The 12,262-nt window shown below is 37.2% G+C and overlaps 1 protein-coding gene across 6 annotated transcripts in view; it reads right to left on the bottom strand.

Annotated features, from left to right (window-relative positions):
- Positions 1-12,262, bottom strand: part of HERC1 (HECT and RLD domain containing E3 ubiquitin protein ligase family member 1) — a 221,356-nt gene that overhangs the window by 152,995 nt on the left and 56,099 nt on the right. For all 6 annotated transcript variants that reach the window (XM_069098343.1, XM_069098348.1, XM_069098345.1 and 3 more), the window contains exons 11-14: positions 10,274-10,408; positions 9,863-10,028; positions 8,857-8,982; positions 2,797-3,018 (exon numbers count right to left, since the gene is read on the bottom strand). In XM_069098343.1, the coding sequence (XP_068954444.1) occupies positions 2,797-3,018; positions 8,857-8,982; positions 9,863-10,028; positions 10,274-10,408 (649 nt within the window). The remainder of the gene's footprint in view (positions 1-2,796; positions 3,019-8,856; positions 8,983-9,862; positions 10,029-10,273; positions 10,409-12,262) is intronic.

The following is a 12,262-nucleotide window of genomic DNA, read 5'->3' as shown; positions in this document are numbered from 1 at the left end:
GTGGACTTTGGGATCCAGGTCGGGAGTGTGGTCGGCCTTTGCCCCTAGGGCAAGAAGCCGCTGGGGCACTGCAGCCATGCAGCCGCATCCACGTGGCAGCTTCAGCTCCTGCCCTGCAGATTGTAGGGGGACCAAGCGACCAGTCTGAGAGGTAATCACTCTTGCTTTAACCTGCTTGGATCTGGATTGCAGTCTAGGGTGGAGGTCCTGGGGTGGATGACCAGCTTGCCAGAGCGTGTGGAGGCTTCAGAGAGGGTACCCAACTAATACCTTTGGCAGCTGAGAAAACCCTACAATTGGGACAAAGCTCCCGTCTGGTAGCAGAGTCCTACTGTGGCAAAAAGCCCAAAAGTCAAGTAATTGAGTGGCAACATGAGCAGGCAAAGGAAGCAAACCAAGCAGAGCAAACCAATTGTACACTCCTATTTTGGAAACAAAAAGGATCAAAGCATGGAACAGGAGGAAGACAGTAAAGTCAGAACTCCTGCACCAAAAGCTTCCAAGAAAAATACAAGCTGGTTACAGGCCATAGAGGACCTTATGAAGGATTCTGAAAACCAAATAAGAGAAGTGGAGGAAAAATTGGGAAGAGATATGAGAACAATGCAAGAAAATTGTGAAATGAGAGTCAACAACCTGACTGAAGAAAATAACACCTTAAAAAACAGACTAACTCAAATGGCAAAAGAGGCTCAAAAAGGCAATGAGGAGAAGAATGCCTTAAAAAGCCAAATTTGCCAGATGGAAAAAGAATCTCAAAAGCTCACTGAAGAGAATCATTCCTTCAGAATTAGACTGGAACAAATGGAGGCTAGTGACCTTATGAGAAATCTAGATACTATTAAACAGATCCAAATAAATGAAAAAATATAAAGTAATGTGAAATATCTCATTGGGAAAACCACTGACCTGGAAAATAGATCCAGGAGAGATAATATAAAAATGATTGGACTATCTGAAAGCCATGATCAAAAAAAGAACCTAGAAATCATCCTTCCAAGAAATTCTCCAGGAAAACTGCCCTGATGTTTTAGAACCAGAGGGCAAAATAGAGGTTGAAAGACTCCACTGATCACCTCCTGGAAAAGATCCCAAAAAGGAAACTCCTAGGAATGTTATAGCCAGCTTCCGGAATTCCCAGATCAAAGAGAAAATATTGCAAGCAGCCAGGAAAAAACAATTTGAATATTGTGGAAATACAATCAGGATAACACAGGATCTGGCAGCTTCTACACTGAGGGATGGAAAACCAAGGGCATTAAAACCAAGAGTCACCTACCCAGCAAAACTGAGTATCATCTTTCAGGGGGAAATATGGTCATTCAATGAAATAGAGGACTTTCAAGCATTCTTGATGAAAAAAACAGAGTTGAACAGAAAATGTGACATTCAGATACAAGAAGCAAGAGAAACATGGGAAGGTAAACAGGGAAAAGAAATCATAAGGAACTTATCAAAGCTGAACTGTTTATATGACTACATGGAAAAATGACAATTGTAACTTATGAAACTTTTCTCAGTATCAGAATAGTTGAAGGGAATATAAATATATATGTGTGTATATATTTATATACATATATATGTCTATATAAGAGGGTATATAGGCATATGAATACATATGTGAATGTGTGTATATATATGTGTATATATATACATACAGAGGGCACAGGATCAATTTAATAGGAAAGAATGATCCTTAAAAGGTGAAATTAAGAGGTGAGAGAGGAATATAATGAGAGGAGATGGGGAGAGACAGAATGAGGTAAGCTGTCTCATATAGAAGAGGCAAGGGAAAATGGTTACAATGGAGGGGAAGAACAGGAAGGCAAAAGGGAATGGGTCAACCTTATTCTCATTGAATTTGGCTTAGGGAGGGAATGAAATACACACTAAATACAGTATCTTACCCTACAGAAGAGTAGGGGGAAGGGGATGAGAGGGGGGATGATGGAAGGGAGGGCAGGCTGGGGGGGGAGGGAAGTTGGAAGCACCCACTTTTGAAAAGGGACAGGATCAAAGTAGAGAATAGAACAAATGGGAGGTAGGATAGGAGGGAGGGAAATACAGTCAGTCTTTTACAATATATCCACTATGGAAATGTTTTGCATAGCTATACATGTACAACCTATACTGAATTGCTTATCTTTCCAGTAAGGGTGGGTGACAAGGGAGGAAGGGAATGAATCTGGATTTCAAAGTTTTAAAATCAAATGTTTAAAAATATATATATATATATTATTATTAATAATATTTTACATATAACTGGGAAATGAGATATACAGGCACTAGGGCATAGAGATCCACCATGCTCTACTAGAAAGTTGGAGGGAGTATGGGAGAAGATATGGGAGAGAACAGATTGGTGGAGGGGATATCCAGTGGGATTGTTATTTTGGGGTGGTGGGTAGAGAAAAACGGGGAGAAAATTTGTAACTCAAAATTTTGCGGAAATGAATGATGTAAACTAGAAGTTAAGAAAGCATTTGATAAAAAAAAAAATATATATATATATATATATATATATAAAAAGAAGTAACATCCCTACTACCAGGAATACTGTTGGGGGCGGGGCAGAAGGGAAAACAATATGTGAAGTCTTAAGAACAAAATCTTCCATGCTCATTAGCTGTGCCCATTCCTTTTGGCTGTATGAGATTTTATTTGTTCTAATATTTCTAAAAATCTGAAGAAAAAAAATCCACAGGTTAAAATATCTTTGCATTTAAGACAAAAATATCTTTGCATAAAAAACAAAAACAGTATTATTTTATTGTAAGTAAACTAAAAACAACTTACTGTATAAAATCCTAAATTTCTTAGTAAAGTCTTCATTAAAATTTCAGCTAAATGAGTATCTGGATGGCAACTCTGAGTGCTATATGGCTGATCTGACAGGTTTCCATAGGAGATACATATGGAAGAAACATCAGTAGAATCAGAAGGTGAGCTGTAACCAAGTAGGGAGGCTACATGGGTATGATCTTGTAAACTTGTCAAAATTATATCCAACTGCATTCTCTAAGGAAAAATGGAATAAAAAAAGTTTAATCAACAAAACAGGAACAATATTTCTTAATGCATTCCAGAAAAGAAACAAAAATAGTCAATGTAAAACTGCAAAAAAAAATAGCACTTTAAATGAAATTTTCAAGTACATGCCTATAGTCCTTTCTCCCTCTTCAGTCTTGACCCTACAGTTAATTGGCTGCCCTTTAATGCCTTGCCTCAACTTCAACTCATGCCTTCTCAAACTTCGCTCTAGGCTGTTCCACTATTTTCCTTCTTTGTTCTTAGTCACATGTTGCTGAACACTCCCCTAAGACAAACTGGGTTCATTACAAATTTCTACCTAATATCTCAGGCTAGCCCTCTACTGCTGCATGGGAAACCTTATATTCTTCTGTAATTCACGATTATATTCTCCACAGAAGCTCAAAACCTCTCTTTATCATCCTCCATCTCCTATTCTAGTCTCTAATGAAGAGATGATCTCCTTTCCAAAGCTAAGCTTTCCACTTGTGCTCTTGATCCTCCTCATCTCCTCAAAGAATTTCCCCCCTTCGTCATTCTTTCTACCTCATCTTCGGTCTCTCCTTTTCTATTGACCCCTTCTTTACTATCTGCAAACATTCTCAAATCTTCCTCATACTTAAAAAAAAAAAACCTTCACTTGATTTTGTAATTGCCCCAAGTCAGTCAATAAATACTGTAAGTAACTATATGCCAGGCTGTGTTAAATGCTGCAGATACAAAGAAAGGCAAAATATAGTCCATTCTTTCAAGTACAATTGAGGAGACAATAGGCAACGATGTATAAACAAACTAGAATCAAATTAAATTGGAAACAGTCAACATAGGGAAGGCACTAGAATTAAAGGAGAAAAGTCAAGAGGTAGAGAATTGCAAGCATGAGAGACAGCCAGTAAAAATGCCTAGAGTTGGTGTGTCTTGTTTGAGGAAGAGCAAGAAGGACAGCATTACTGGATGGAAGAGTTGGGGTGGAAGGTCTAAGATGGTATGGAAAGGGAGGGAAGAGCACAGATTATGAAGGATTTTTTTATGTCTGTGAATGCCAAAAAGAGGATTTTCTAATCTGATCCTGGAGGTGAGAGAGTCACTGGAGTTTACTGCGTAGGGAGTAACATTGTCAGACCCATGCTTCATGAAGACACTTTGACGGATGAGTGGAAGATGGACTGTGGTGGGAAAAAACTCATGGCAAGAAGAACAACCATCAGGCTATTGTCAAGAGTTCAGTTGGGAGTTAAGAGGGCCTGCACCAGGATGGTGGCAGTGTTAGGGGAAAGAAGGAGGCATTGCAAGAGAAGATAAAATTAACATGCCTTGTCCTTGTCAAGAAATTATATATTGGGGAGGGGGGAAGGGAGAATGAGGAGTCAAAAATGACACCTAGGCTGTAACCCTAGGTGACTAGGAAGATGGTAGTAGCCTCCTCTAAGAATAACCGGGAAGTTGGAAGAGAGGAAGATTTTGGGGAAAGATATTAAGTTCAGTTTTAGACCTGCTGAGTTTAAGATATCCAGCTGGAGATGTCCAGTACACAGCTGAAGATGCAAAGCTGGAGGTCAGCAGAAAGGTTAGAGATGGATAAGCAGACCAGAAAATCATCAGCACAAAGATGATAATTGAATCCTTAGAAGTTCATGAGATTGGGGCAGCTAGGTGGCACAGTGAATAGAGCACCAGCCTTGGTGTCAGAAGGACCTGAGTTCAAATCTGGCCTCAGATATTTGATACACTTATTAGCCGTGTGACTTTGGGCAAGTCACTTAACCCCAACTGCCCTCCAAAAAGAAAAAAAAAAAGTTCATGAGATCACCAAGTGAAATAGTATAGAGGAAGAAGAGCAGCCCAAGACAGAGGTTTACAGAGCACCCAGTTATGTGGATGAAGAACCAAGAAAAGAAACTAGGGAATAGTCAAATAGGTAAGAGGAGAGCTGGAAGAGAGTTAACATCATGAAAACCTAGAAAGAAGAGAGCATCAAAAAGAAGCTGTTGACTGACCATGTCAAAGGCTAGAGAGAGGTCAAGAAGGATAAGAACTGAAAAAAGGTCACTAGATTTGGCACTTAAGACATCACTAGTAACTTCAGAGAGGGTAATTTTGATTGAATAATGAGGTCAGACACCAAACTGTAAAGAGTTAAGAGAGTGAGAGAAAAGGAAAAAATGTCTGTTTACTGTAGAAAGGTTTCTAAAAGCATTTTAGCCACAACAGGGAGGAGAAATATGGGAAGACATGGGAAGCAGGGATAACAATCAAGAGGGTTTCTGGAAGATGGGGAGATATGGACATGTTTGTAAGCAATAGGGAAATCAGGGAATGAGGGGAATGGAACAAGTATTTGTTAAGAACGTACTATGCAAGGCACTTGTACTAAGTGCCTTATGATTATTATCTCAGCCAGTACACAAAGAGAGATGAAGATAAGTGAAAGAATGGGGAAAGAATGCTGGACATCCTAAATCTCTTTAAGTCTTTCAGAACCAAATATCTAGAAAAAAAATTTCCCACTTATTCTATTTTCTCACCTTCCACTCACTTTTCAATACCTTGCAATCTGGCTTCTGACCCCACTACTTAAACGAAATTTCTCTCTCCAAGATTACCCATCAAGTTAATTGCTAGATCATTGGACCATTTTCTCCTGGGCATCATCATCTCACTTGACTTCTGTGATACTGTTCTTTCTTGGTTTTCCTCCTATTTCTATGACCAAATCTTCTCAGAAACATTTCCTTATCCCACCCACTAAGTGTGTATTCCACCAAGGCTCCCCTGGGGTTTCCTTCTCTGTATCATACTTTCCTTGTGTTATCTCATGGGTTCAACTATCGCTTCTATGCTGATGATTTCCAAATCTGTATATTTAGCCATATGTCTTCTCTTTAATTCCTCTAGTCCCATATGATCAGCTGCCTTCTGGAAATCATCTAGAGGTCCCACAGACACCTCAAACACATATCTAAAATAGAATTCACCACATTTCCTCCCAAAATTATCACTCTTCTAAACTTTCCTATTTCTGGTGCACCACTACCCCCCCCCCCTTTTTTTTTAATTTTGGAGGGCAATTGGGGTTAAGTGACTTGCCCAAGGTCACATAGCTAGTTTTTGTGTTAAGCGTCTGAGGCCAGATTTGAACTCTGGTCCTCCTGAATCAAAGGCAGGTGCTCTACTCACTGTACCACCTAGCCGCCCCACCACTACCCTTCTAATCATCCATATTCAGAACCTTATAGTCATTCTTGACTCTCCTTTAATATTACTTCCAATCAATTAAATCTTAACCATTTTTTTGTCCATTTTTGTCAATTACACATCACCTCTCACACCTTAAATCTCATGCACACAGCCTGTACCCTAGTTGAGGTTCTCATCTGAAATAATTTTAAAAGCCTCTTAATTTGTTTCTCTTTTTAAGAGAAAAAGTTCTTCATTCTCCTAGGGTACAGGAACACAAAACCAACAGCTTCCCCTATAAAATTTCATCAAATTGAAGCTACAATTTTTAGAGTTATTAGCTTAATAAAGAGAATTCTTATGATTCTTATTAAACTAAGAAATTAATGATTAAAGATTTGGTAGGTTCTCCAACATGATAAAAATATTTGTGTTAAAGGTACATGACAAGAAAAATGTTGCAATGGACCTATGATCACACTGATAAGGGTTTTTCCTCCAATATAGTACAGACTGCACTGTTACTATCCATACCTTCTCATTTTGTCTGTTTTTCTCTCTAATAAAGGCCACCTGACCTCTTTTTACTATTACTATGTCTCTTATTATTACATGATATTAGTGCAACATTTGAGTTACATTTGTATGAACTAACACATAATAAAGTGAGAAGAACCAAGAGAATTTATACAATCACAATATTTTAAAGTCAAATAATTCCAAAAGACTTCAGAACTCTCAGCACTATAATGACCAACCATGATTCCAAAGGACTCATAATGAATAACACTATCTAACTCCAGAGATATGAACTCAGAGTGTAGAAGTGCAGAGTGAGGTATACAGACATATAGATATACATACACACATACATACAGATATATGTATGTGCCCTATAGATGGGGGCTAATGGTAGAATTTCTTTACTTCATTATGCATGTTTGTTAACAAGTTATCTTTTTCTTGCTTTCTGTAAAGAGGTGGGAAGGTGAAAATTTGAAACTGAAAATAAAATAAAATTGAATTTTAAAAAATGTTTTAAGAATGTTGGTACTTAAAAAAAATGACAAATGCTGGAGGGGATGTGGAAAATAGGGATACTAATGCACTGTTAGTGGAGCATTCTGGAGAACAACTAAATACTAAAGGGTTATAAAACTGCATACTTATTGATCTAGAAATGCTACTACTGGGACTATACCCCAAAGAGATCAACAAAAAAAGAAAAAAGACCCATATATACAAAAACATTTATAGCAGCTCTTTTTGCAATGGCAAAGAATTGGAAACTGAAGGGATGCCCATCAAAAGGGGAATGGCTGAACAAGTTATGGTATAGGAATGTGATGGAATACTACTGTGCCATAAGAAATGATGAAGGGAATGAATGCTTTGAAAGAAACCTAAGAAGACTTGGTATGGTCTGATGCAAAGCAAAATGAGCAAAACCAGGAAAACAATTTACACAGTAAGAGCAATATTATGAAGATAATCAACTGTGGAAAAACTTAGTAACTCCAATCAATACAATGGCCACAATTCCAAAAGACTCATAATGAAAAATGTTATCCAACTTCAGAGGGAGAACTGATGGGCTCAGAGTAGAGAGTGAAGTATATTTTCCTTCTTTTTCCTTTTTTTCAGAACACAGATAATATGGAAATATATTTTGCATGACTTCATATATGTATTAATGGTTGTACTGCTTGCCTTTTCTCAATGGATAAAAGAGGGAGTAAAAGGAGAGAGAAAATTTGTTACTAAAATAAAAATTTTAGTAATAATAATAGTAAAGAATGTCAATAATGATAAGATTTGTTTCCTCTAAAAGGAAACGAATTCCTCTTGATCAGTGGAAAGGATTGAATAACAAAGGTTTAAATTAATATAGGTAGATGATCTAAAAACTGCATGATTCTTAGTAAACACTGTCACAATAGATGAGGGTCATATTGTATTTTATTCTGTTCCACAGGCTCCCATGGCCAAAAAATTCACCATCTAATGGTCAGGCTACTGCTCAAGAGTCTCTCTCTAATTCATAAGGTTGGTAATCAGACCAATATCTGGGGACCATACCTGAAGCCTTTCCAGCATGGTAGAAATATGAACAACTAAAGAATCAATCCACACCACAAAACCCAGAAGAACTTTTGTTGAGGAGGGAAGAAAACCAAAACAAAAAGTGGCAGGAATTTTAAAAAACACTACACCTGAGAAAAGCAACTGACTTTAGATATATTTTTATCTGATAATCTGAAGCCTAATGTGTGCATACTATGTCCATATTAGTCTTATTCTCATTCTAAATGCTGATAAATGTGAGTTACTGACAACACCTTACTTATTATAAAACACATGAAATACACTAAGAGTACAGCTGAGTACCATTAAAAATGCTTAATTCACTACAAGATTAATGGGGGGGGGTGAGGGGAGAATGAACAATACTGCTTTCAACTTAACTACTCAGAACAGAGAAAGGCTTTTCAAATAAGCTTTAAAGCAAAAATAATTTAAAGGACAGAAAATTCTTAAAAAGTCATATATATTGTTGATAACAGAAATAACTGGTTGACTTTAATCAGTTCCTCTTGAAAATTTCAATGTGTTTCTTTCAAACAACTTATACATTAGCCAACACCTTACCTGTCCTTTAGACAAGCTTTCCCATCGATCAGGTCCTTGGGGTAAAAGAGAATGAAGTAATTCCATTCGTTCTCTTAAAGGAGGCAACAGCATAGTTGCTCCCACTGACAGAGTTTCAATTACCACCTAGTATTTAAAAAAAAAAGAGAGAATCTTACTAATCTGTAATTTTTTAAATGAATCTCTGTATGTAGTGAATTCAAATAGGATTAAGATAGCTAAATCTGTCTGTCCTACTACAATCACCTTTGTATCATGAAAATCACATTTAACTTTTCTGGGCCTTAACTTCCTCATTTGTAAAATAAGGGAGGCAGATGAGATGATTCCTAAGGTTTTCCAGCCCTGAAATTCTTATTCTGACTTTGAGGAAAACTACAGTGACATTTAAAAAAAACACTACAAGTTACTGGCTCCTCTGCCTATAAAATATATGCCCCTATCATAATTCATAAGTAAGGAAGAAGAATTCATAACTCCTTCCCAAGGCTTGTTAGGACCAAATTAAGTTCTAGCCCAGTAAAAATTAGTGGAAAGGCAGGAAAAGTTACAGAAGAGGTTGGAAAAACCACCAGAAAGGATGGCTTCTAGGAGGTGGGAAAGCATGAAAAAAGACAGACATAAGTAAAGTAGAGGGCACATCATAAGTGGAATTTGCGAGGGTAAGTCCTATACAAAACATTCTGAGCAAATCCATTCCTAGGCATCCCTGACTGGGTGGAATAGATTTCCTAGGTATATATAAAACCCTTAGGTGCCTCTAAGTATTTATTAAATTTTGTGTGTGTGTGTGTGTGTGTGTGAGCATGCACGCATGCATACGTGCATATTCTTTTTTTTAATATTTTATTTTCCCCAATTACATGTAAAAACAAAATTTAACATTGGTTTTTTTTTTTTAATTTGAGTTCCAAATTCTCTCCCTCCCTCTCTCCCTTCCCCTCTCACTGAGATGGTGAACAATTTGATACAGGTTTGCATGTATTCTTATAGCAACTATTCTTACCTCTTGTATTTCATCTGGGACAGAAGAGTCCATTAGCCTAAAGAGCAAATTTCGCAATGGTCCAGCTTGCCTCCCAAGAATACTAGTAGCTACTCCTCCAGCCAGGGCAAGAGCAAGATGATTGGATAGCAACTTCAGGCACAATTTGAGGAAACTGTGATGTTCCCTAAAGGTAAACAAATTGCTGGGTTTTAAGTGCTTTCTTCTAGCTAATTTTTAATGTTTTTTCCCCCAGTAAAACTGTACTAAAAGTATGACAAGTAGCATGAATTCTAACTGCTATTCTTACAAAATTCAAGGAAAAAGTTTCAATATCATTAGTCATGGCACGGATTCACTTAATTTTAAGGTGTATGTTCTATGTAATTAGAAAAACAGAATTTAAAAAAGATGTAAAACAATATGAAGTACCTTGATGAAGGAAAAGGAAGCGGGGGAATTTCACTATTTATTTTATCACAGTATCTCTCAAGAAAGGAACGCAGATGTGAGAAAGTACTCTCTTCAAGATCCACACAATAAGGTCGGTGCCAAGCAACAACTTGCCTGGAAGATTAAAAAAGCATTCAAATCCATTTTAATACAAATTACAAAAAACATGTCTACCTAAGAATGACAATAAAATCTGAACTACACAGAGCTATAGAGAAGTCTTTCTTGACTAGTGGGATGACAGTATTAAAACAGACTAGTTAATAACAGAAAACTCATCTACAGAACTTCAAAAAGAGAAGAGATATCTACCTGCCCTACTTATTCACCTGAAAACACAAAGTTGGGTCAAAATAATCTATTCAAATCCCTTCTAGCTCTATGTTTCTACAAGATTTAGATTACATATTAGGAAGAATTTTCTGCCTGGTAAAAATGGTGAAAACTAGTTAAAAGACTGGCTTCATATTCTCTTGCAAAGGTTTTTAAGAACCAGCAAAAAGCCTATATAACTATTAGGGGAAAATATAATACTGTGATATTCTCCTACAAATAGCTCATAACTCAACCTACTTCAATGCTCAACTTTAAATATACCTAATATTTAACAAACAATTTTTTAAATTTACATTAAAAAAAATTCCTTCCAATGTAATGCCTAAAAATAAGTGCCATTTGCCTTCAAACTATACTAGCTACATCATAAACTATAACTTTTATAATAATTTGGTACTGCATTTTAATATCTTTATAAAATGTATGGTAGTCAAAAGACTGATGTAAGATAGTGAGGTTCAAAAAGAACTTAACATTGGGTTGCACTAAACACAGAGTATTTCCAAAAGAGAATACTCAGAGCAACCAAGAAGATTTTTAATGAACCATTCTGAGAAAGCTGACTGCTTGTTGACTGATCTTGGCATAATGTCTCCTACCTTTGGAGAAAAACCTAAAATTCTTCATATCACAAATGATTTAATATAAATTCTGACCAATGTTATTTCAACAAACCAGATAAAGCAAATATACTAGGAAAAAAACTAAAAAAAAAGCACTAAAACCAAATAAATATTTTTTTTCACACATATATATTTGAATATTTCATTTTAAAACTTTCAATTCCAGATTCATTCCCTTCCCCCCCCTGCCACCCACTCCCACTGGGGGGACAAGCAGTTCAGTATAGGTTGTACATGTGTGGCTAATGCAAAACAATACCATAGTAGATGTATTGTAAAAGATTGACTATTTTTCCCTCCCTCCTATCCCACCTACCACTTGTTCTATTCTCTACTTTGATCCTGTCCCTTTTCGAAAGTGGGTGCTTCCAACTTCCCTCCCCACCAGCCTGCCCTCCCTTCCATCATCCCCCCTCACATCCCCTTACCCCCCTATTCTCCTGGAGGGTGAGATCCCCTATTTAGTGTGTATTTCCCTCCCTTCTCAAGCCAGATTCAATAGGAATAAGGTTGACCTATTCCCTTTTGCCTTCCTATTCTTCCCCTCCATTGTAACCATTTTCCCTTGCCTCTTCTGTATGAGATAGTTTGCCCCACTCTGTCTCTCCCCATCTCCTCTCATTATATTCCTCTCACCTCTTAATTTCACCTTTTAAGTATCATCCCTTCCTGTTAAATTGGTCCCATGCCCTATATCTATGTATACCTGTAAACGTATATACACACATTCACATATGTATTCATATGCCCGCATACCCTCATATAAAGACATATATATATATATATTTCTAATCCCTTCAACTACTGAGAAAAGTTTCATAGGTTACAATTATTGTTTTTCCATGTAGGAATGTTAATAGTTCAACTTTGGCCAGGTGGCTCGGCGAGCAAGAGCACCGGCTCCAGTGCCGGGACGATCCGGATCAAATCTGGGCCCAGACACCCAGCACCACACCCAGAAACAACTGGCCATGCAACCATGAACAAGCCACTAACCCCGATTGTTTCC

Source organism: Petaurus breviceps, unplaced genomic scaffold (assembly GCF_028583685.1).
Source record: "Petaurus breviceps papuanus isolate PSGF00001 unplaced genomic scaffold, PetGlider_PUasm1.0 37, whole genome shotgun sequence".
Lineage (NCBI taxonomy): Eukaryota > Metazoa > Chordata > Mammalia > Diprotodontia > Petauridae > Petaurus > Petaurus breviceps.
Note: the sequence above shows the minus strand (reverse complement) of the source record. Positions and strands in the feature narration are given on the sequence as shown.